The sequence below is a fragment of the Leptodactylus fuscus genome, chromosome 2, assembly GCF_031893055.1.
Source record: "Leptodactylus fuscus isolate aLepFus1 chromosome 2, aLepFus1.hap2, whole genome shotgun sequence".
NCBI classification, from domain to species: domain Eukaryota; kingdom Metazoa; phylum Chordata; class Amphibia; order Anura; family Leptodactylidae; genus Leptodactylus; species Leptodactylus fuscus.
In genome coordinates this window covers 107,982,867-108,007,750 of record NC_134266.1, presented here as the reverse complement: position 1 = coordinate 108,007,750, position 24,884 = coordinate 107,982,867, and the positions used below count along the sequence as shown (strand labels likewise).

Genomic DNA, 24,884 nt, shown 5'->3' with positions numbered 1-24,884 from the left:
AACGCAGTCGGCAGCCCAGTGAACCCCTTCAGGATCTTGGGCCCCTTGCCCAGGTTTGCCAGGTACCGACACCGGCCCTGACTACCCTTTACATTTAAAAAAAACATTAGTTCTATTACACACGTGGACAAAATTGATGGTAGCCTTCGTTTAATGAAAGAAAAACCCACAATGGTCAAAGAAATAACTTGAATCTGACAAAAGTAATAATGAATAAAAATTCTATGAAAATTAACAAACGAACGTCAGATATTGCTTTTCAACCATGCTTCAGCATTGTTTTTTTTAAAAAAATAATAGTAATAATAATAGCTTAATATTTTGTTGCACAACCTTTTGAGGCAATCACTGCAATCAAACGATTTCTGTAACTGTCAGTGAGACTTCAGCACTAGAGATGAGCGAACACTAAAATGTTCGAGGTTCGAAATTCGATTCAAACAGCCGCTCACTGTTCGAGTGTTCGAACGGGTTTTGAACCCCATTATAGTCTATGGGGAACATATACTCGTTAAGGGGGAAACCCAAATCCGTGTCTGGAGGGTCGCCAAGTCCACTATGACACCCCAGGAAATGATACCAACACCCTGGAATGACACTGGGACAGCAGGGGAAGCATGTCTGGGGGCATAAAAGTCACTTTATTTCATGGAAATCCCTGTCAGCTTGCGATTTTCGCAAGCTAACTTTTCCCCATAGGAATGCATTGGCCAGAGTACGGAATTCGACCAATCAGCGCTGGCTCTGCTGGAGGAGGCGGAGTCTAAGATCGCTCCACACCAGTCTCCATTCAGGTCCGACCTTAGACTCCGCCTCCTCCGGCAGAGCCAGCGCTGATTGGCCGAAGGCTGGCCAATGCATTCCTATGGGAATGCAGAGACTTAGCAGTGCTGAGCCAGTTCTGCTCAACTACATCGTGTGCTGGTCAGCCCATCTGATATAGCAGAGCCGAGTGTGCACACTTGGCTCTGCTATATCAGATGGGCTGACCGGCACATCAGATGTAGCAGAGCAGAGTGTGCACACTCGGCTCTGCTACATCAGATGTGCACACTCGGCTCTGCTATATCAGATGGGCTGACCGGTTAACATTTTACTATTTGGTCAGTTTTACAGATTAACACTCCATTCATCTGGGCCTACTCAAAGGCAGATAGCCATGAAGAGGTTTCAATGCAGAGTGGTTAGCCAGAAGATGATGGAGGAGGAATTCCTCTTCTTTTTCTGCTATGTGAATGATCCCTTATACATATGTGATATTCTGAGAGCATCTGGATTAGATTTTTTTCCTCAGGGAATAATAGCTGCTCTCAATTTATACTTTGCAGATTTCACCTAGTGTGTGACAATAAAGGAAATGTGTAGGAAATCTGGAAAAATCTGTTTTACTTAAAGAGGACCTTTCATGTCCTTGGGCACATGTGGTATCGCTGGGTGATAAGGAACGTCCCCTCTGACAGTACAGCACTATGGACTCTACTGTCAGGAGGGGTGTTCCTCACAGACTGTCAGAAACACCGTTCTGACACTGAACGGCACCAAGAGCTCTTCAGCAGGGGCACATAATGGGTTAAGCCCATATATAATACTGCATGTGCCCGAGGACATGAAAGGTCTTCTTTAACCTTATTCACATGTATTGTACTGTACTAAATCTGGAACTCATCTTCTGTGGTCATGCAACTAATATAAATAGAGTAAGTATGTCAGTTGCACATCGTGGTAAGTCACTGACTAGCCTTACGTAGGGAGCTCATGATGGGAATTATATTCGATATCCACTTATCCACTATGGTCGTTAAAGAAAAACAGCCGCCACATACAATTTTTTTTTTTTTAAGAGGAAATACTATTCAACAAAGATGGTGTAGTCCTTTATTTACCCTCACCATATATATACATTTTCACATTTAAAACAAACCAAACTGTTAAGGTAATAGCAATAAGTATAACAAGTGCAATATTGACCTGAAGGGCAAACTACAAGATTTAATATGCTTATAGGTTGAAGTCACACAAGTAGTTTCTGTGAGAAATTTTTAAACCAAAACCAGGAGTGGATTTAAAGAGAATGAGAAATATAAAGAAAGGACTTGTTGTCCTCTTAAATCCACAAACACACACACAAAAAAACACAACTAAAAACTGAGTATGTGTTTCCACCCTACAGCTGGAATCACCTAAATGATAAATCGATGTGTCTTGTACAGTACTCGTCAGCCAGTACACTATAACTCAGTATATACTGTTATTTATAGTCCCCTAGAGTGAAGAACTTGTACATCTACAGTGAAATTTCCAAGTTTTACAAATTTGCATGCTTATAGAAAATGAGATGATCAAGAAACTGCAAATGTTTATATATCAGGTGGCGTTAAAGAGGACCTGTCACCAAGTAGAAAATGCTAAATAGCATACATCTCGATTCTCACTGTGCCGCTGAATAATCTGGGTTTTTTCTTTTTAAAATCCGTCCATACATTCAATAGGTATGGTCCCTGGAAGGTTATACGTCATCCAGTTCTGACTGAGTGAAAAACAAATGGTTACCACCCACTTGGAGAATCAGAGGTATCAACTTCTAGAGGCAATATCTTTTGACTGTCATCTGCATATGTTCCCCTGCACACTGGTTGAAGTGAAAGCTGTGAGTATATACAGCTCCACTTCAACCAGTGTCATCTCAGGATCTACTGGGGATACAGGCATAGTCTTAGTTAGATTTTAAGTCTAAGTTTCTTTGACTTTAGAACCATTTAAGTAACACTGAACATCTTATGCTTGTGGTAAATCGTAATTGTACTTTTCTGAAACCCAGAGTAGGATATGTTCAAAACTGTCCTGGGGTTAAACCGTCCATACACATTAGATTTTAGATTGCTGATGTGGCAGAGTTTGAACATTCAGCAAATTTAACTTTGTAAATAAACCTATGAACATTTGTCCTATACAGCCAACCATGAACTAAAGTTGCTTGCAACCAAAATTGGTTTGGCTGGAAGAAACTAGATTGAGTATGGGGCCTGAGGGAGATTTGTGTAGTGTGGGTATGTGTTTGTACTACTAACACACATCCACAAAAGCATATATTAGCTACTTTCATCACTTCATTAGTATTGAATGACTTTCATTGGTTAATTTTCCAAGTATTTGGGGAAGTTGAACATTTGTTGGAACATTTGTAGTGGTTTCGCTGTAAGATCATTAAGCAAACGTTTCTTTCAGGCAAATGATGGCAGTCTAAGGGGAAGATAAAGGAAAAAAGCCAAATGTGCATCTACAGCAGTAGCTCAAATGAGAAGAACACCACACAGAAATGGACAGAAGACCTAGTGGGAAGCAAGTTGTTTGAAGTGATGAAAGTAAGGGCTTATGTGGTAGTGAGGGGCAAATATATGTGAGATTCGAGTAGTATTCATCTTCATGGTACAAGGTGAAAATATGCTGACAGTGGTTCGCTTGGTGGGCATTTGGTTGTTGACCTTACTAAAAAAAAAAAAAAAAAAAAAAGCAGCACCTGTCCTGATCCTGACAGAAAATTTGTGGTATCATTTAGAAAAACCTTGTAGAAATGAAGTTTCCATCAGATAAAATGCAGTAATTGTAACGTATTGTATATTACAGTGCAAATTGTTCATAACTGCAGTACTTGCAGCATGCTTATCATTCTGTAGATATTTAGATTCTGTCTTTTTCAGTTTTTATATAGACATTTGCATTCTTTATAAACATACAAAACAAGTAAATTTCAAAAAGTGCCCACAACTGGACACCACAGTATATATACAATTTTTAAAGGCGGTTTCTGGTCCCTAGACCAAAACTAGGAAAGGGTTAAAATACAATGACAAAAGCACATTCATCCGTGCGTCATGCTGTGCCAGCCAGTTCCCTGTCTATTATGAAGCTCCAGTGATAGTCTCCCTGCCCACATGTGGCCACTGCAGCCAGTCATTGTCACAACAGATATATGCAGGTGGTTGGGTATATCATCCTTGGAAAGGAACTGTAACCCCTGAAGACATTATGTATCTTAGTTGAACATGTTCCCGATAATTAATTTTAGTCCAGGGCCAGAATACTTCATAAGGCTGGGCACACACACAGCGGAAATACTTATTTGTTGCTGCTGGGAAACATTTCCAGTGCACTGGATGAGATTTTATGAAATCTCATCCACATATTGAAAAATCTGCATCAGAAAGTGCACAAATGGTGCATATTTATTTAGGTTTTTTGTTTTTTTTTTAAACACAGCATGTTCATTATCTATGACAAAACACTGAATTTTTCTTAGATTTTTCCCCCAGACTATCATGGCAGTTATTGCAGCTTGTTGCATTTTCACTACAGAAATACTGGCAAATCCATAATAAAAGGTAAGAAAAAGTTCTGATTTAAAGTCTCAATCCAAACAAACAAATTGTGGGAAAATTTAAAAAAATGTTGTAATGTTATCTTCAGTCACAGAGGAATTTAACGCTGAAAATTTTTGGCAGGAAATTTCTACTTCAGGAATTTAAGGCTGTGGCACCAACGTGGCATAAATCTTGTGGAAAAACGCAGCGCTTTAATCACAGCAATGTGGATGGGATTCTAGTGAATCCCATCCCCATATAGCAAAACGCTGTAGAAAAAGAAAATGTAGCAAAAATGCTTGCATTCTTTCTGCAGCATTTTTCAATGTGATTTTGCTGAATTGTTCTCTGACCCTATTAAATATGTCGAGCAAATGCTTGCAATTGCGCTACTAAAAATAGCATTTTTTAAAATGCAGCTTTTCCACAGACTTTTTTTTCCTTTCGCAATGTGTGGATGAGATAAAATATAATCTTATTTATTTTGCTGATACCATAAAATGCAGCAGTTTTCCCCACTGCGTTTAATTATGACATTGATAACACTGCAAACACAAGCAGAGTGACACCCCAACTTCAAATACAAATCATTTATTCATTTTGAAGTTGACATGTTGCTTTACACAATAGTTGAATACATTCTATTCTTATATGAAGTTGAAGTGTCGCTCTTTATATTTTTGGGTGATCTCTTCAGGCATTTAGTAGTCTTCCACATTTATAAAACTATTACGGTATGTCCTAGCTATTGTAGATTTTAGTTTCTAGGGCACTTCTTTATAATTGTGCCGTGTATGAAACAGCAGTTTTAATAAATTACATCAAGTTTGTTTGGACACAAAACACAACATGATAAATACAGGTTAACAGCACAAAATTTAGTTTCCTGCTAATCTTACTTTGCTGTGCAATTTAATGCAATATATTGTTGGAGTGGGAAGAGATAGATTAGACTGCCATAAATGATAAGATTAAAAGGAAATGTAAGGTTCTACTATATACTTTATCTTACCATTTTCCTTCCTTTTCTCACCATGACTGACAGCCACCAGGGTGCTATTATTAATATTTCCCTGTCCGATATGGACTGAGATCTTCTCTATTCCTGTTTGAGTTTACTTTTTTTTTTTTTTTTTTTTTTTTTTTAGTTTAGATGCAGAACAAAATGCAAATACAATACAGAATCAAACCCGGTGACGTGTCCTTTAGTGACCAAAGAAAAGGGATTAAAAGCTAATTTTGGACATATCCGCTTCAATCCTCTTACTTTTATATAGAAATGTTGCATTTCTACAGGCTCCATACATCATTACTTCATGGAATACAATTTTACTACAGTGCAGCAACCAAATAGTAGTTTACAGTTTCAAATAAATAAAAACACATTAAAATGTTTACAATACAAGTATAATTCAAAAATTAAAGGAATGTTTGCCTATGATGAAACCAGCAATTCTGTATTAGGCCTCTATGTCAAAGACTTTCATTCACTTTGTGTCAAATTTAAGTGTTACTTTAAGTTATATGAAGAATGGATCTGACAAGATGGTCGAGTCATATCTTTGCCAGGTATCCCTAAAACAGTCACAAATTACAATAAATCTGGCAGCAGAAGGCCTGGAGGTTTAGGTTCAACGCAATTGATCCAGAAATTTGCACAGCTTGCATGGTACTGGTGGCCGCCATAGGAAAGTTTAAAGTGATCAGTTTCCGAATTAAAGGCCTGTGGAAACAAAACACAAAGCAAAACCTTAATGAAAAAAGTAAGAAGATCCGTAGATAAAGAACTCTTGAAAAAGAATAATAAAGAAAACCTGATTTTTTTTTCCTTTTGTCTTTACCAAAAAATTGTAAAACCTGTAACACCTGGCCTTCAGTTAGCAACCAGGTTTCATGACATACTTAGGATACACCCAGAGGTTATTCAATTAGGAATAATGGAGGACTAATGATGCTTTACTTGTATAACATGGCTGCCAGACAGTTGATGGTGTCATGTTGCTAATAAAATTGAAAGGGATTAGGCCACAAACACGTGCCCTTATCCACTATCACACGAAGATTCAGGGGACCTTTCGGTCTCCTGGCCAATGGGGGCTCCAGCAATCAGACTACCCCCCCTCCCCCCAGCTAAGGTTGGACGATTATGACCCAATACAAAATAATTCCAAAACCACCATTTTTGTTTATTCCTGCAGAATGCAAAATGATCAAAAAGTTGCTTGAAACCCAAAATGACACCAATGAAAACTTTACATGAAGAAGAAAACACCCCATCACACAGCTCCTTTGATGTCAAAATAATAATGTTATGGGGTTCAGAATATGGCAACAGAAATAAATGCTTTTATTTGATTTATTTTTAAACGAAAAGTTGTACTGACCCACAGAATAAATTAATGATATTTTTACCATACGATGAACAAAGCAAAATTTATATAATGCAAATATCTGCATCTCTTCTCCATATACCATCACCCGTGGACCTTCTCTATTTGTTACTGCACATGGAATTTTGATTTAATTAAAGAAGTTGTCTAGACAAAATTGAACAACTCCTTTAACTTTTAAATTAGCCAGGGGCAGTAATAAAAAAACAACAAAAAAACACAACTAAAAGCATACTCACCTGTCCCCGATGATCTGGTGTCCTCCCAGCGCATCTTGGTTCGGACACCTACTCACGTGACCGCTGAGGCCAATCAGCAGCCTCAGGAAGAGACCCATGATATCACAGGTAGAGACATTGCACTCTACACGTGACCACTGAGTCCAAACAGTGGCTTCAGAGGAACTGAGGAAAAGACCCATTGAACAGAAGGAAAGGAACGCACTGGGAGGAAACACCGGAGCATCAGGGACAGGCGAGTATGAATTTTTTTCACTGCTTCTGGCTGATTTAAAAGGGTTGCCCATTTTTGTCTGGACAACCCCTTTAATCTATGCGTTTATACTGAACAGCAAGTATACCTGTATTATGCATCGTTATTTGGGCGTTTCTGGAGCAACTCTGCTTCTTATACATCATTGCACTTGTGCTACTTTGAATTTGCATTAACCATTGTTTGGCCTATTTACCGTAAGTATATGCTTTTACACATGGATCATTTTTGAATCAGTGGCTATATGCTGCTATTGATGGACTATTTTCATCTTGAACTACTTGTTTTGCAGACTTTTTTCATCTAATACTTTTGCCACCTATATACCCTTTTGTGATTGTGACTACTAAAGTTGAATGTGCACGTATACCCAGGGCCGCCATCAGGAATTTTGGGGCCCCATACAGCCTAAGTGTCTGGCCCCCCCCCCCTCCCCTGCCATTTTTTGCTTTGCGCGCCGTGGGAAATTTAGCCCCACCCACTGTTATGTTGACTCCGCCCACTCATTAATTTTCCATTTGCACGCACACTGTATAATCCTCCTACAGTCACCCGTAAATTATATGTCCCCCTCCGTCTCTCCCCTAGCTTCATATACACCCTTCATCTGCCCCCAGATTCATGTCCCCTCCATCTCTGCCCCTAGATTCATGTCCCCTCCATCTCTGCCCCCAGATTCATGTCCCCACATTTCTGCTCACAGATTCATGTCCCTCCATCTCTGCCCCCAGATTCATGTCCCCCCATCTCCATACCTCCCAACTTTTGAAGAACTAAAAGAGGGACAAAATGTGTGGTGCGCCGCAGCAAATTAAGCCCCGCCCACTTTTGTGTTGACTCCGCCCACTCATTAATTTTTCATGTGCCCGCACACAGTATAATCCTCCTACAGTCACCCGTAAATTATATGTCCCCCCTCTATCTCTCCCCCAGTTTCATATACACCCTTCATCTGCCCCCAGTTTCATGTCCCCTCCATCTCTGCCCCCAGATTCAGGTCCCCCCAGATTCATGTCCCCCCTCCATCTCTGCCCCCAGATTCATGTCCCCCCTCCATCTCTGCCCCCAGATTCATGTCCCCTCCATCTCTGCCCCCAGATTCATGTCCCCCCTCCATCTCTGCCCCCAGATTCATGTCCCTCCATCTCTGCCCCCAGATTCATGTCCTCTCCATCTCTGCCCCCAGATTCATGTCCCCACAGTGTCATGCCGTCCCCTCCTTCATCTGCCCCAGTGTCATTCCGTCCTCTCTTTCATCTGCCCCCAGTTTCATGTCCCCCTTCCATCTCTGCCCCTAGATTCATGTCCCCACATCTCTGCCCCCAGTTTCATGTCCCTCCATCTCTGCCCCCAGATTCATGTCCCCCCAGATTCATGTCCCCCCTCCATCTCTGCCCCCAGATTCAGGTCCCCCCAGATTCATGTCCCCCCTCCATCTCTGCCCCCAGATTCATGTCCCCTCCATCTCTGCCCCCAGATTCATGTCCCCCCTCCATCTCTGCCCCCAGATTCATGTCCCTCCATCTCTGCCCCCAGATTCATGTCCTCTCCATCTCTGCCCCCAGATTCATGTCCTCTCCATCTCTGCCCCCAGATTCATGTCCTCTCCATCTCTGCCCCCAGATTCATGTCCTCTCCATCTCTGCCCCCAGATTCATGTCCTCTCCATCTCTGCCCCCAGATTCATGTCCCCACAGTGTCATGCCGTCCCCTCCTTCATCTGCCCCAGTGTCATTCCGTCCTCTTTCATCTGCCCCCAGTTTCATGTCCCCCTTCCATCTCTGCCCCTAGATTCATGTCCCCACATCTCTGCCCCCAGTTTCATGTCCCCTCCATCTCTGCCCCCAGATTCATGTCCCCCCAGATTCATGTCCCCCCTCCATCTCTGCCCCCAGATTCAGGTCCCCCCAGATTCATGTCCCCCCTCCATCTCTGCCCCCAGATTCATGTCCCCTCCATCTCTGCCCCCAGATTCATGACCCCCCTCCATCTCTGCCCCCAGATTCATGTCCCTCCATCTCTGCCCCCAGATTCATGTCCTCTCCATCTCTACCCCCAGATTCATGTCCTCTCCATCTCTGCCCCCAGATTCATGTCCCCACAGTGTCATGCCGTCCCCTCCTTCATCTGCCCCAGTGTCATTCCGTCCTCTCTTTCATCTGCCCCCAGATTCATGTCCCCACAGTGTCATGCCGTCCTCTCTTTCATCTGCCCCCAGATTCAGGTCCCCCCAGATTCATGTCCCCCCTCCATCTCTGCCCCCAGATTCATGTCCCCCCTCCATCTCTGCCCCCAGATTCATGTCCCCTCCATCTCTGCCCCCAGATTCATGTCCCCTCCATCTCTGCCCCCAGATTCATGTCCCCCCTCCATCTCTGCCCCCAGATTCATGTCCCTCCATCTCTGCCCCCAGATTCATGTCCTCTCCATCTCTGCCCCCAGATTCATGTCCCCACAGTGTCATGCCGTCCCCTCCTTCATCTGCCCCAGTGTCATTCCGTCCTCTCTTTCATCTGCCCCCAGTTTCATGTCCCCCTTCCATCTCTGCCCCTAGATTCATGTCCCCACATCTCTGCCCCCAGTTTCATGTCCCTCCATCTCTGCCCCCAGATTCATGTCCCCCCAGATTCATGTCCCCCCTCCATCTCTGCCCCCAGATTCAGGTCCCCCCAGATTCATGTCCCCCCTCCATCTCTGCCCCCAGATTCATGTCCCCTCCATCTCTGCCCCCAGATTCATGTCCCCCCTCCATCTCTGCCCCCAGATTCATGTCCCTCCATCTCTGCCCCCAGATTCATGTCCTCTCCATCTCTGCCCCCAGATTCATGTCCTCTCCATCTCTGCCCCCAGATTCATGTCCTCTCCATCTCTGCCCCCAGATTCATGTCCTCTCCATCTCTGCCCCCAGATTCATGTCCCCACAGTGTCATGCCGTCCCCTCCTTCATCTGCCCCAGTGTCATTCCGTCCTCTTTCATCTGCCCCCAGTTTCATGTCCCCCTTCCATCTCTGCCCCTAGATTCATGTCCCCACATCTCTGCCCCCAGTTTCATGTCCCCTCCATCTCTGCCCCCAGATTCATGTCCCCCCAGATTCATGTCCCCCCTCCATCTCTGCCCCCAGATTCAGGTCCCCCCAGATTCATGTCCCCCCTCCATCTCTGCCCCCAGATTCATGTCCCCTCCATCTCTGCCCCCAGATTCATGACCCCCCTCCATCTCTGCCCCCAGATTCATGTCCCTCCATCTCTGCCCCCAGATTCATGTCCTCTCCATCTCTGCCCCCAGATTCATGTCCTCTCCATCTCTGCCCCCAGATTCATGTCCCCACAGTGTCATGCCGTCCCCTCCTTCATCTGCCCCAGTGTCATTCCGTCCTCTCTTTCATCTGCCCCCAGATTCATGTCCCCACAGTGTCATGCCGTCCTCTCTTTCATCTGCCCCCAGATTCACGTTCCACCTCCACATTAAACTTACCTTCTCCTCCGCTCCCTCGCCGCTCTCTGCGCGTCTCTCTCGCTGACACATGCGGCTGAAGGAAGGAGCTGACACGGGTCAGCTCCACGCTTCGCCGCTGGGTGTCTCTCTCGCTGACACATATGCGGCTGAAGCGAGGAGCTGACCTGTGTCAGCTCCTCGCTTCACCGCTGCCGCCTCTCTCGCTGACACATATGCGGCTGAGCCGGGTTCCGGCTCAGCCTCATATGTGTCACCGAGAGAGGCGGCAGCGGCGAAGTGAGGAGCTGACACAGGTCAGCTCCTCGCTTCAGCCGCATATGTGTCAGCGAGACAGGCGGCAGCGGCGAAGTGAGGAGCTGACCTGTGTCAGCTCCTCGCTTCAGCCGCGTTATGTGCTCAACTCAGATCTGCGTCCTCTGGACGCAGATCTGAGTTGAAACAGGACATATAATGACTGCTGCCGGCGCCAGGGGGCCCGGGCCCCCCCCATTTTAAAATTTGGCCGGGCCCCTGACGCCAGTAGCAGTAGTACTGGCCTATCGGCGGCCCTGCGTATACCATCTGGAATTTAGCTTATTCTCTGGAACTTGGGAAGAATATGCAAATCTGACTTCCATGATGTAATTAGGATGCCAGTGCCTCAAGTATGCAAACCAATAGAGGGCGCTGACTGAGAATGTGCAATTCTGTCTTCCATGATGTAATTAGAAAGACAGAGTCTCAGTCAAGCAAGCCTATAGGGGGCGCTCCCTTTAACATCATGCCGACCTTCTCAGAGGCTTTTGTTTGCAATGATGTTGGGATTATACCAGGTATAGTCTCTCAGCCAAGGACAGCTGTTTCGATGTACTTGCATCTCGTCAGCTTGGCACAGAGAGGACTGATCTGGCAGAGGTGAGAGGCTTAGACAGGGTTAAGGGGATATCGTCACTCCATAGGGAGAGACCACCATATAGGTGTGTGGAGTCTTATTAAGCCATGAGCGCTTCACTGCAAAGGAACATGGGAAGAATATGCAAATCTGACTGCCATGATGTAATTAGGATGCCAGTGCCTCCAGTATGCACATCAATAGAGGGCGCTGACTGAGAATGTGCAAGTCTGTCTTGCTTGACTGAGACTCTGTCTTTCTAATTACATCATGGAAGGGAGCGCCCCCTATAGGCTCCACATACCTATATGATGGTCTCTCCCTATGGAGTGAGGATATCCCCTTATCTCTGGAACTTGGAAAGTATATATCAACTCTAGTCAAGATTATATTGTGCTTTCAACATCCAATTTTGAATTACCTACTCATATTATATTTACTTATTAGGATTTATTAGTAAATACAGTGGGGCAAAAAAGTATTTAGTCAGTCACCAATAGTGCAAGTTCCACCACTTAAAAAGATGAGAGGCATCTGTAATTTACATCATAGGTAGACCTCAACTATGAGAGACAAAATGAGAAAACAAATCCAGAAAATCACATTGTCTGATTTTGTAAGAATTTATTTGCAAATTATGGTGGAAAATAAGTATTTGGTCAGTAACAAAATTTCATCTTAATACTTTGTTATATATCCTTTGTTGGCAATGACAGAGGTCAAACGTTTTCTGTAAGTCTTCACAAGGTTGGCACACACTGTTGTTGGTATGTTGGCCCATTCCTCCATGCAGATCTCCTCTAGAGCAGTGATGTTTTGGGGCTGTCGCTTGGCAACACGGACTTTCAAACTCCCTCCAAAGGTTTTCTATAAGGTTGAGATCTGGAGACTGGCTAGGCCACTCCAGGACCTTGAAATGCTTCTTACAAAACCACTCCTTCGTTGCCCTGGCGGTGTGCTTTGGATCATTGTCATGTTGAAAGACCCAGCCACGTTTCATCTTCAATGCCCTTGCTGATGGAAGGAGGTTTGCACTCAAAATCTCACAATACATGACCCCATTCATTCTTTCATGTACCTGGATCAGTCGTCCTGGGCCCTTTGCAGAGAAGCAGCCCCAAAGCATGATGTTTCCACCCCCATGCTTTACAGTAGGTATGGTGTTTGATGGATGCAACTCAGTATTCTTTTTCCTCCAAACACGTAAAGTGGTGTTTCTACCAAACAGTTCCAGTTTGGTTTCATCAGATCATAGGACATTCTCCCAATACTCTTCTGGATCATCCAAATGCTCTCTAGCAAACTTCAGACGGGCCCGGACATGTACTGGCTTAAGCAGTGGGACATGTCTGGCACTGCAGGATCTGAGTCCCTGGCGGCGTAGTGTGTTACTGATGGTAGGCTTTGTTACATTGGTCCCAGCTCTCTGCAGTTCATTCACTAGGTCCCCCCCGTGTTGTTCTGGGATTTTTGCTCACTGTTCTTGTGATCATTTTGACCCCACGGGGAGAGATTTTGCGTGGAGCCCCAGAGCGAGGGAGATTATCAGTGGTCTTGTATGTCTTCCATTTTCTAATTATTGCTCCCACAGTTGATTTCTTCAATCCAAGCTGGTTGCCTATTGCAGATTCAGTCTTCCTAGCCTGGTGCAGGGCTACAATTTTGTTTCTGGTGTCCTTTGACAGCTCTTTGGTCTTCACCATAGTGGAGTTTGGAGTCTGACTGTGAGGGTGTGCACGGGTGTCTTTTTATAGTGATAAGTTTAAACAGGTTCCGTTACTACAGGTAATGAGTGGAGGGAAGAGGAGACTCTTAAAGAAGAAGTTACAGGTCTGTGAGAGCCAGAAATCTTGATTGCTTGTAGGTGACCAAATACTTATTTTCCACCATAATTTGCAAATAAATTCTTACAAAATCAGACAATGTGATTTTCTGGATTTGTTTTCTCATTTTGTCTCTCATAGGTGAGGTCTACCTATGATGTAAATTACAGACGCCTCTCATCTTTTTAAGTGGTGGAACTTGCACTATTGGTGACTGACTAAATATTTTTTTGCCCCACTGTATATATATGTATATTGTGAGGAAGGTAGCTCAGTAGAAGCAGTGGAGCGGAACCAACCAGTCAGGGACACAAATCTTGCAGCAAACGGTTAATTTAAAAAACAGCAAAATAATGTAGTGGATAATTTTCTAGCTCCTCTTGTACTGAAAAGTTGGGAAACAATTCAGAATGAACTGGAACTGAAGAAAAGCTACGTTTGTGAGACTTTCTTACAGACATTATTTTTGTTGCGTTTGCTGTGCAGCCAAAATGGCATCACCTGTATTCTATGGGTGGGATTGATTTTAGCGATAATTATTATTATTATTTTTTTTTAATGTTTTCACGGCTTTAAACTTTACAAAGAAAAATTTTGCCAATCCTGACAACCCTAACTTTTTTCTTTTTTATTTCAGTGTATGGGGGATATATAAGCCACCTTTTTTGCACGGCCTTTTGTCATTTTTATTTACTGTATATACTCGAGTATAAACAGAGTTTTTCAGCACAGTTTTTGTGATGAAAAAGTGCGCCTCAGCTTATACTTGCGTCAATACGGTAATTAAAATGTCACATGACTGGTTCGCAGTGTAAGACATCTGTGAGAGGCTGCTGGAGCTGGACCGCCCCAAGATGTTTCCAGAGCATCTTCTCTGTCTTGGAAACATCTTAAGGCGGCCCTGGAGACCGTGCTGCCTCACCGACCACCTATAGGCAGCAGCGCTGTTCCAGCGGCCTCCCACAGATGTCTTTTACTGCGGACCAGTTAAATTACCACTCGAGTCAATACGGTAATTGACTTGACCGTATTGACTCGGCTGAAGCGGGCCTCTGCTCCAGTCCCGGCCCCCTCCCCCGGCTACATCACACGCCGGGTAACGTGGCCACGTTAGCTCAGGCCCACACCCGGCATGTCGATGATGTCTTACTGCTTCTCAGTACAGGCGGCGTCATCACGCCCCCTACTCTGAGACGCAGGAGCAGCTGCGGGAGAAGATGAGCAGTGGTGGCAGAAGATGAGCATCGGCGGCAGCGTGAGGTCGGTAAGTATGAGAACTTAATGTTTGTTTTATAATAGGCTGCTACCTGCTGAAGTATTCCCAGCAGGTATCGGCCTATTTACCAACCTCCCCGGGCCTGCTCACTGCCGACCCTGCGTCAGCTTATACTATAGGCCGCGAAGGCTTGCAGTGAGTAGGCCCCAGCCGCGATCCCACTGCCACTATTATTATACTCGGGGGTCATTTCAGACCCCCGAGTGTAATAATCAGAGCCCCAGGGGAGGTGAGAGAAAATAACAGTTTTACTCAACTCTCCAGGATCCGATGTTAATCCTAGCCGGCTTCAGGCCCATATGGTAATATCCCAGACGTCACGTGGTCTGGGATATTACCATATAGGACCAAAGCCTGTGGTAGTAGTAATAGCCTGTTACTGCTAGCACAGGCTTTGGGCCTGTATGGCAACAGGCTGCTACTGCTACCATAACATCTGGGGCATTATCATACAGGCCCAAAGCCTTATGGTAGCAGTAGCAGCCTGTTGCCATACAGGCCCAAAGCCTGTGCTAGCAGTAACAGGCTATTACTACTACCACAGGCTTTGAGCCTATATGGTAATATCCCAGACCATGTGACATCTGGGATATTACCATATAGGCCTGAAGCCAGCTAGGATTAACATGAGCACAAACAGAATGTCATGCTTATACTCAGCTTATACTCGAGTCAATAAGTTTTCCCCGTTTTTTGTGGTAAAATTAGGGGGGTTGGCTTATATTCGGGTCGATTTATACTCGAGTATATAAGATCTATTGATATCTATTTATTTATTTTTATACAGCAATGCATTATAAAACAACAGTATTTCTATTACAGGCTACATAGTCCCAGTCATGGTTCTCCACCTCACTCTGATTTTTTTTTTTTTTTCTAGCTTCATAGTACAATATAGAGAATATTAAATGGTACCATTCTGAAGCACAATTTGTCTCGCACAAAACAAGTTCTCATATGGCTATGTGAATGGAAAAATAAAGTTATGGTTTTGAAAAACAAAACAAACTGAAATAGCTGAGGCAGTAAATTAGACTTACAGGCTGTAGTGCTTTGCAGCAGTGGCACACACACAATGACAACTAATGGTACACTGTATTGTTTTCTCTTATATAGGAATACAATTTTTTATGAATATCACACAAAAAAACCCCAGCCATTTGCCATATGGATTAAACACTACTAAGCATTCTTTTACATACCTTGCTTCGAGAGTCCACATTTAGCAAACACACACCACATGCTAATTCCTGAGCATTTTTTATTCCTGGTCGTAACATACATGAAGCAAAATCCAATGCGCTTTCATCTGGCTAAAAGAAAAATACAAACCAGAAATGTATTTATATAACTTAAATGCATAATTCTATGGCTAAAACTGCTTTAAAATTATTTTACAAAAATAAATGCACAATACCTAATTAAGAAAATCTTTGTTCATAAAACCCATGTGTAATAGAACACATCATTCTATTCATTCATCTATAGATATCCTATGTTACCATATATAGTTAGCCTGCTAAGTCTGGTATATTGTATGTAAGGCTCTTTCTTTCTGATTCCTTTGTTCTATATATACACACACATTTCCCTGTTAGGTTATTGCTTGCTGTGGTTTCCCATGTGTTTATTACCACTTCCTGAACACACATTTCTGTCTCTTCATACAGTTAAACCCAGTTGCCCAAACAGACAAAGGCATGAAGGTCCCCTATGGATGTCGTCAAACGAGATGGGTGTATATTGGAGTATAAGCAATGGGGACTCCCAATTCAACATGGCCCCCCAATTCAACATTCAATATGTGTTACGTACTGAGTAGCATATAACACGGGGAGGGGCATATTGATAAGCATATAATCCTGTGTATGGGTGCCACTGGGGAGCATATAATCCTGTGGGGGGGCTACTATGGAGCGTATAATACTCGGAGGGGGGGGGGGGGGTTGGGTACTGTGGAGCATATAACACTGTGGGGGGCTGCTGTGGTACTGTGGAGAATAGAATACTCTGTGGTGGGCCTACCATGGAGCATATAATACTGTAGGGCGTATAACGTCTGCAGTGGGGTCTAGGGTCCCCTCACTATTTATATAGTGACTATAGTGAACTTAGTACCTGTATATTGGCAAAGAATGAAGTAATCGTCGCAGGTAACTTTGTGCTTTTCTGAATCAGCTTTTTGTCCTGATTTCAAAAATGTACATAGTTGTTCTGTAGCACATATAGTTTCCATGCAGCAGCATCATTATTATAAGGTATAAGAAATATACTGGCGACATTAAGAAAACAGTAATCTACATATCAGAAAAAAAATGCTTGGCCTTACTTCTTCCCATAAAACTCACTAAAACCTTTGCTGAGCGGTGAGGAACACCTCCCCAGTAGTCGTCTATGGATGAGTACTATCAGAAGGGGAGGGAGGCGTTCCTCACCACTCAGCATCATAGCTGGGCGGTAAGGAACGAACGCCCCCTCTCACAGTACAGCGCAATAGATGCTAATGTGAGGAAGGGCGTTCCTGATAGTGAAGAACTACGGTAATGGTACTGATAGCTCTTCACCGGAGGCACAGAACGGGAAAGCTGATTAAATTGAGCGCACTGTCAGCTTTCTAGCGGTGTATTATACCGCATGTGTCCCAGGAGTTGCAAGGTCCTCTTTAAGCAGGTTAGATTTCTGTTCCTCTGGTCCCCAAGCGGACCCAAAGAATAGAAAACCCAAGCGCAACTCTGTTTGCTTCCTAGGTCATGGGTTTTTCAGCAGGACAATGACTCCCAAATATGCTTCAATAAGCACCTAGAAATGGATAACAACAAAGCTCTGGAGAGTTCTGAAGTGGCCAGCAATGAGTCCAGATCTAAATCTCATTGATCACCTGTGGAGAGATCTTAAAATTGCTTTTGGGAGAAGGCACTCTTCAAATATGAGAGCCTTGAAGCAGTTTGAAAAAGAAGAGTGACCCAAAATTCCAGTTGAGAGGTGTAAGAAGCTTGTTGATGGCTATAGGATGTGTTTTTTTTTACAGCTATTGTTTCCAAAGGGTGAGCAATTAAACATTAAGTTGAGGGTGCCAGTAATTTTGTCTGGTCCATTTATTTTAGGCTGGTTTGCGTGAAATAAAAGGTTTGGCTTTTTTTTTTCTTCCTTTGTTTGTGTTGTTTCAATACACGCAAAGGAAACAAACGTGTATAACAAACCATGCGTAATTACAATAACTTTCTAGGAAAAAAACATTTTGTGGAAAACATTCAAGGGTGTCCACACTTACGGCCATGACCATTTAAACATAAATACAAAAAGCTGAAACCTGACATTTTTATATCCAGGAATCCCACTTCAACCCCACCTAATTTCCCAAATATTTTCACTCCCGTTACACACTTTTAGGCCAGACCCTGAACCAGTCCAAAAGCAGAGGTGTAGTAATTTTGCTTAGGACCTCTGTTCCCATCCTATGCCCCTACTGATTCCCCTATAGCTTTCATCCAAGAACTCTGCAGTGTCTTACGCCAATCTGATTTCTCTACATTGTTCTGGTGTGGGGATTTTAATTTTACCGTCAATGAGGTACTTGACCGATCATCCCAGTCAGCAGATTAACTTTCCTCTAAGGCCACAGGAGATGTACGTTTGTCTCTCCAGGCCCTGAGTACTGCCGATGCATGGATTTCAAAGGAATTTGAAGGGGCTATATGTATTTCCCCCCCCCCGGCTCATCATCATTATACCAGAATTAATAGGTTTTATATTTCCACTTCCCTACTCCCTGACCCTATTCCCTATGCGCGCCATGTCCTTTGTGCCTGGTCTAACCATGGCTTGGTTATGATTGATATTGCATTTCGGCCACCTACCACCTCTCCCTCTAACTGGAAACTTATTATATCACTTTTCACTGACCCTGGTATTTTGAAGAAGATCATGGATACCCTTGATACTTTCTTTGTGCATAACATTGCTTCAGACACCAAACTAGACTCAGGCTTGTCTTTCTGGATATGCTAATAAACCCAATAAGCTATTGGCCTCTAAATTACGTGCACATCAAAGACAGAATTCCACATAACAGATACAAGATCCAGGTGGTACTCTAACCTCTAATCCTATATATACCGACTTCTACCAATTTCATGAAAAACTGTACTCTGCCCCTGGTCCTGCTGAGTTTAGTTTGTTTCTCCAATCTCTTAGTCTTCATTGTTTCCCCCTCCCAGGCATCCACCCTGAATGAAGCTATCATTATGGAGGAACTGGATAATGCCATAGATAACCAAAAAATGGGAAAACCCCAAGTCCAGATGGCTTTACCTCACTCTATTATAAAACTTTAAAGGGATTCTGTTCCCACACCTCCTCCCTATGTTTAACCACATCCTTCAGGGAGGGAAGTTCCCTCAAGACATGCTTAGTGCATCCATTACAGTTATCCCTAAACCTGGGAAGGATGCCACCACCCAAGCAAATTATAGGCCAACTAGCTGGTACCCGCGACTTCATCTGCGGTGATTGTAGAAGTGGGTATATACAGGCGCGGGTAAGGTTTTCGTACTGTGTATAAGGTATGGGATATGAAATGTAAGTTTGTATCTTGTTTTTTCTGTAATTCAGAGAATACGTGAGACTTTTGTGTTGAAGTTAATTTGTATTTGAGCTGCTATATATACGGTGTTGTGAGAAACTTTACATAGTGACTTTGGGACAGAAGTATTTGAAGTTAACCCTTTCCCGTCGATGGCATTTTTTGATATTCGTTTTTGACTCCCCTCCTTCTAAACCCCATAACTTTTTTATTTCTCCGCTCCCAGAGTCATATGAGGTCTTAATTTTTCCTGGGACAAATTTTTCTTCATGATGCCACCATTATTTATTCTATATAATGTACTGGGAAGCAGGGAAAGAATTCTGAATGGGGTGGATTTGAAGAAAAAATGTATTTCTGCGACTTTCTTACGGGCTTTGGTTTTACGGCGTTCACTGTGCAACCAAAATGACATGTCCCCTGTATTCTGTGTTTCGTGATGATGCTGGGGATACCAAATTTATATGGTTTTATTTACATTTTGACCACTTAAAAAAATCCAAATCTGTGTTAAAAAATTTTTTTTTGAAAAGTCGTCATATTCCGACAGCTGTAACTTTTTTATACGTCCGTGTACGGGGATGTATAGGGCGTCTTTTTTTGCAGGGTCGGTGTACTTTTTAGTTCTACCATTTTCGGGAAATGTTATTGCTTTGATCACTTTTTATTCAAATTTTTATCAGAATCAAAACAGTGAAAAAACGGCAGTTTTGCACTTTTGACCATTTTTCCCACTACGGCATTTACCGAACAGGAAAAATATTTGTATAGCTTTGTAGAGCGGGCGATTTCGGACGCGGGGATACCTAAAATGTATGTGTTTCACAGTTTTTAACTACTTTTATATGTGTTCTAGGGAAAGGGGGGTGATTTGAATTTTTAATCCTTTTTATTTGTTTTTATATTTTTTTTTACTTTTTTTAACTTTTTTTTTGCATTTATTAGACCTCCTAGGGGTATTGACATGGGTGGGCGGTGTTGCGGATTGTCAGAGCGGTGGGGGTCGGCAAACATGGCTGCTCCGGAGCGTTACAGAGAGCCTCCTGGAGTATCGTTAAGGTGAGGGGCAAAGTGGTAAAGTATATGTATATGAGATTGTGTGGGGTTAGGGGCGAGGCTGCAGAGGGCAATATGAATTTTGTGGCTTGCTATGGTCCAAAGTGTGTGAGATTGCAGAGATGGTGGTGTGAGTTCGGGGTTTGTGGGGGTCCTGGCACAAACGTATGTGCGCTATTGTGACGAAAAGTACCCTATTGCGCAATCGGGTGTATTAACTATGTTTGAGGAAACTTTCAGCCAAATCGGTCGAGCGGGTTTTGCGTGATTGACTAACAAACATCCGAACATGCAAACCCACAAACATCCAAACTCACAAACTTTCACATTTATAATATTAATAGGATTTATCTCCTAAATAAAGATATAGAGTTATTTGCCTCCATTCTAGCTTTGCACTTAAATCAAGTTTTGTCATCTCTCATTCACGCTAATCAAGTAGGTTTCATCTTAGGCAGAAAGAAAAAAATCCAGCTCTTCTATTGCAGTCTACATAGAGTAGCCTGCAATAGAAAATCATTACAGACAGGCCAGAGAGCCTTCACAAGGCTCCCGGCTGTAATGCCAACAGGACACTGGCCCTGGAGCTTGCTCCTGAGCAGCCGCCAACTTTAAACACCCGGCATCCGCTGTACTAGTATAGCGGATGTCGGCAAAGGGTTCAGACTGTAATGACACTTTAGAAAACATGCCAATATTTAGAATGGCTATAACTAGGACATGCTTTTATGTGATCCTCAAATTTCTGCATTCTGTAAAACGATAATGTAGTGTTTGCTCCAAGATGCCCCAAACTTTGACCGCCTATTCAAAATCAGTCCACTCATTGAACACTTTAGTGCCAAACATGCAGCGTCATACAGAACAGAAATCTTAGTGAGGGGTACCATAGGAAAGGCCATTAGTTGATGCTACATGTGCTAGAGCAATTTAGGGTGGAAGAATACACAACATATTCCCTATAAATGTAAATGTGCTGGTTATGTAACTACAGAAACACACACAAACTTACCATTAGGGAGGCTAGAGACATGAATCCTATCAAGTTGTTCCATAGTTTGTCAATATCTTTTAATAACAATTGCAGCCTCTCACTGCATACTGCGGTGGACTTTATTCCCAATTCGACTCGCTTGGTGACTCTGTACACCTCAATCACACCTTGAGAAAGTAAAGAAACAATATGGGTAAGCAGTTGTTGGATTTTAGATGATGATTGAGAGGAGGAGAAATTATTCTATTATGGTATCATATCCATGCAGAAATGGAGAGCCCTCCACATAACTATTCTTAGTATCTCTCTAGGCATTCTCTTCTCTTTAATCTCTTCGGCAATTTGTGTCTGATGAAGTTCAGATGATAGATCGAAATGTCACATTTTGCACAAATGGATTTCTATATCTTTGATCATTCAGAAAGAAAGTAAATTTTAAATTTAGGAATCAAAAGTGCTAAAGACTTTCCTATTAAATATCCATGAAACCATACCTAAAAGATATTCCATCCCATGTGCAGACTGGATAACTTCTGTACAAACAGAGGAACTGCTGATTCCATTGAGAGCATCATTAGCTTTCTTAATGACCTAAGAAATGACAAATGGACAATGAACAAGATAGTTGAAACCTGCTGACCTTCCCTGTATCAATTAGTTCTTCCAAATGATTTTCTCTCAAAGCAAACTATAACTATAATTTTATACATTCCAACAGTATTAAAACAGTCTATAGCAGGGGTAGGGAACGTACGGCTCTCCAGCTGTTGCAACTCCCAGCATGCATACTTGCTCTTCTGTTCTTGGAACTCCCATGGAAGTGAATGGAGCATGTTGGAAGTTGTAGTTTCACAGCAGCTGGAGAATCGAAGGTTCCCTACCCCTGGCTGCAAAAAACCATAATGAAAAGTCTAGTCACCAAACCACCATTTAGCAGCTGAAAAATAGGAGTTCTTTTGGACAGGTTAGCCATGCAGACCCTTAATATTAAGACACAAGTACTTTGCTTCAACATTTTATATAAGTTTTGAAGACGTTTTTGTTGTGCACATTTATCTTTACCTATACAACTTCTAACATATTTAGCTCAAGAAAGGACAGTCTTTATGTCCACTTGCATGGATCAATGTTTGGGAACGAGTATTCGTAGGAATCTCAATTAAACTTTCGTAATTTAATGACCTGTGCTAAAAAGAAAAAAAAAATGCTGATAAACTCTTTCATGTCAAAGAAAAGACGGGATGATAAAAAAAAAAAAAAAAAAAAAAAAAAAAAAAGGTTATTGCCAGGCACACGCCTTCTTTACTGAAGGTGGTAGGGTTCAATGGAAGTATCTCAGCAACTGGTTTTAAACAGAAATAGTTCATGCCTTCAAGAAATGCTCAGACAACCTTCAGAACAGATTATAATGAATGTAATATAAAATGTATAGAATTCTTGTTCTTAAGGTTGATCCAATCTCACCCTTGGCTAAATCTGATCCTTTGCCCTACTCTCACCCTCCGTAGCTTCCAGTCCCTGAATAAACTGTGTCCTGAGAGGGTTCCTTCCTCCAGGATGAAGTATGCCCAGTTACAAACTTTTCTCAAACAGATGGTCTCTGGGGTATGAATACCACTACTTGACTTTGAACAGTTTTGTTCTTTGGTGGCTGCCCTGGACCTGTTTCACAGAGAGTCTTGATTTCATAACCGGAAGAGGGAGACATTTGACCCTTAGGGTGTGACATGAAATTTATAAACCCATTGCTACGGGTCTCCTGCTGAGATATGGAGTCTGACCCCTATGCTATGGGGCTTGCCACCCAGGTTATTACTCTGGATTACCAACCCCCCTCTGTCTGTCCTTTCTTGTTTTATGAAGTCTTCCCCTCTCCCATTTTTTCTTTCCTTTTCCTTCTCTTTTATTTTCTTATTTTCTGCATGACTGGTACTGCAACCTAGTTAGTCTTTATGGTGTATTCTAGCTTTGTTTCTTTCTCATGCAAAAGACCACCAATACTGCCATTATGAACCCTGTCATCGCACCATCTATAGTGAACCCAGCAACCAGTGCCAGAATGAGGCCAGTAGAATATAGATTATCTGATCCTAACCCACAACTGGCCCCTTATTTCATACTAGTCATCCTCACAGTCATCAGTTACCAGCCCAGGAAGAGTTAAAATAGAAAGTCATCAAGTCACGTGACTGTAAATATAACTTTTCACCACCTAAGGACCAAGCCAATTTCGTTTTGACATATTCTATTTTCCTTTTTTTTTTTTTTTTTCTTTTAAGCAAGACAGTATTTTTTATTGATACCATATTGGGCAATATCTAATAGTTTGATCACTTTTCGAAGTGTTAAAAAAAAAACACCATTTGATTGTTTGGATTTTTTTTCTCCGCTATGTGTTTACTGTACTTTTTTTTTTTTATTATTTCATTAGTTTGGACGTTAAATTGTATTTGAATTTTTATATTTTGTAAAAAAAAAAAAAAAAAAATTATATTTTTTAAAGTTTCCTTGGGCCTGATGACCCATACGATACACTGCAATACTATTGTAACTTATTTTCTGTGAAGGCTGGAAAAAGTGAAAAAATAAATAAAACAAGAACAAAAGCCTATACTCACCTGTACCCAGTACTCCGTGTTCCCAGGCTTCTGTCCAGTCCTGCAGAGCTCCATCGCTTCTTCCGGTGGAAGTCCACAACGCACATGACCACTGGTGTACGCAAGTGATGTCTCATGTCCTTTTCTTAAGGCCACTGATTGGCCTGGCTGGTCAAGTGATGGAACTTCCAACACTTCACCAGACAGTGGCCTGGGGCAACAGAGCACCGGGGAAAGGGGAGTATGTTGTTGTTGTAATTAGTATTATTCTCCAGATTCCAGAAAAAAAAAAAAAACCTGGGCAAGCCCTTCAAATATCACCGAGTGTGTGGACATTTATATTATATGTGGAGCAGAGAAAGACCATTCTACTGAGTGTGATAGCACTGATGAGACTATTATACTTCATGCGGAGCATGGATGGGGACATTCTATTGACAATGGGGGCCATTATATTACCAGTGAGGGCAATGAGGGGACCAGTATATCACATGTGGGAGTACAGAGTAGAGAAATTACATAACTGCTGACAAAAGGTTCAAATAAAGCCTTATTTTGATAGCATTTAAAGTGATTGCTGCTTCAGGGGGACTTATTTTTATCCATTTTATGTTAAACACTTGAAGAATACTGCTAGATTGCCTTGCTTTCCTTATGCATAGAAATGCTATTGGTGATATGAAATTGATGTACAAAATTTGAATGCTTTAAGTGGTCTAGTGCACAGACTATGAAAAAGTGTGAAAAATAAAAAGCATACTTACTTGTAGAGCACTTTCCAAACAACGTTGCCATTCGTAAGCATACCTCTCACTCTCCTTTAAAAAAAAAAAAAAAAAAAAGATTTATTAGACATACTATGAAAGCGAGTATGAATTTTTTTTTTTTTTTTTACATGCACCCTCCATAAGGTTGGTATACTTTAACAGTAAAATTCCAGAAAAAAGAGAAAGCAGTTGGCATATTCATTTAGAAAACATGCAACAAC

The 24,884-nt window shown here is 42.4% G+C and overlaps 1 protein-coding gene across 3 annotated transcripts in view; it reads right to left on the bottom strand.

Annotated features, from left to right (window-relative positions):
* Nucleotides 1-1,861: 1,861 nt before the first annotated feature.
* Nucleotides 1,862-24,884, bottom strand: part of SYNRG (synergin gamma) — a 102,336-nt gene continuing 79,313 nt past the window's right edge. For all 3 annotated transcript variants that reach the window (XM_075264248.1, XM_075264249.1, XM_075264250.1), the window contains exons 15-19: nt 24,661-24,714; nt 21,794-21,890; nt 21,318-21,466; nt 15,870-15,980; nt 1,862-6,081 (exon numbers count right to left, since the gene is read on the bottom strand). In XM_075264248.1, the coding sequence (XP_075120349.1) occupies nt 5,950-6,081; nt 15,870-15,980; nt 21,318-21,466; nt 21,794-21,890; nt 24,661-24,714 (543 nt within the window). In that variant the 3' untranslated portion in view covers nt 1,862-5,949. The remainder of the gene's footprint in view (nt 6,082-15,869; nt 15,981-21,317; nt 21,467-21,793; nt 21,891-24,660; nt 24,715-24,884) is intronic.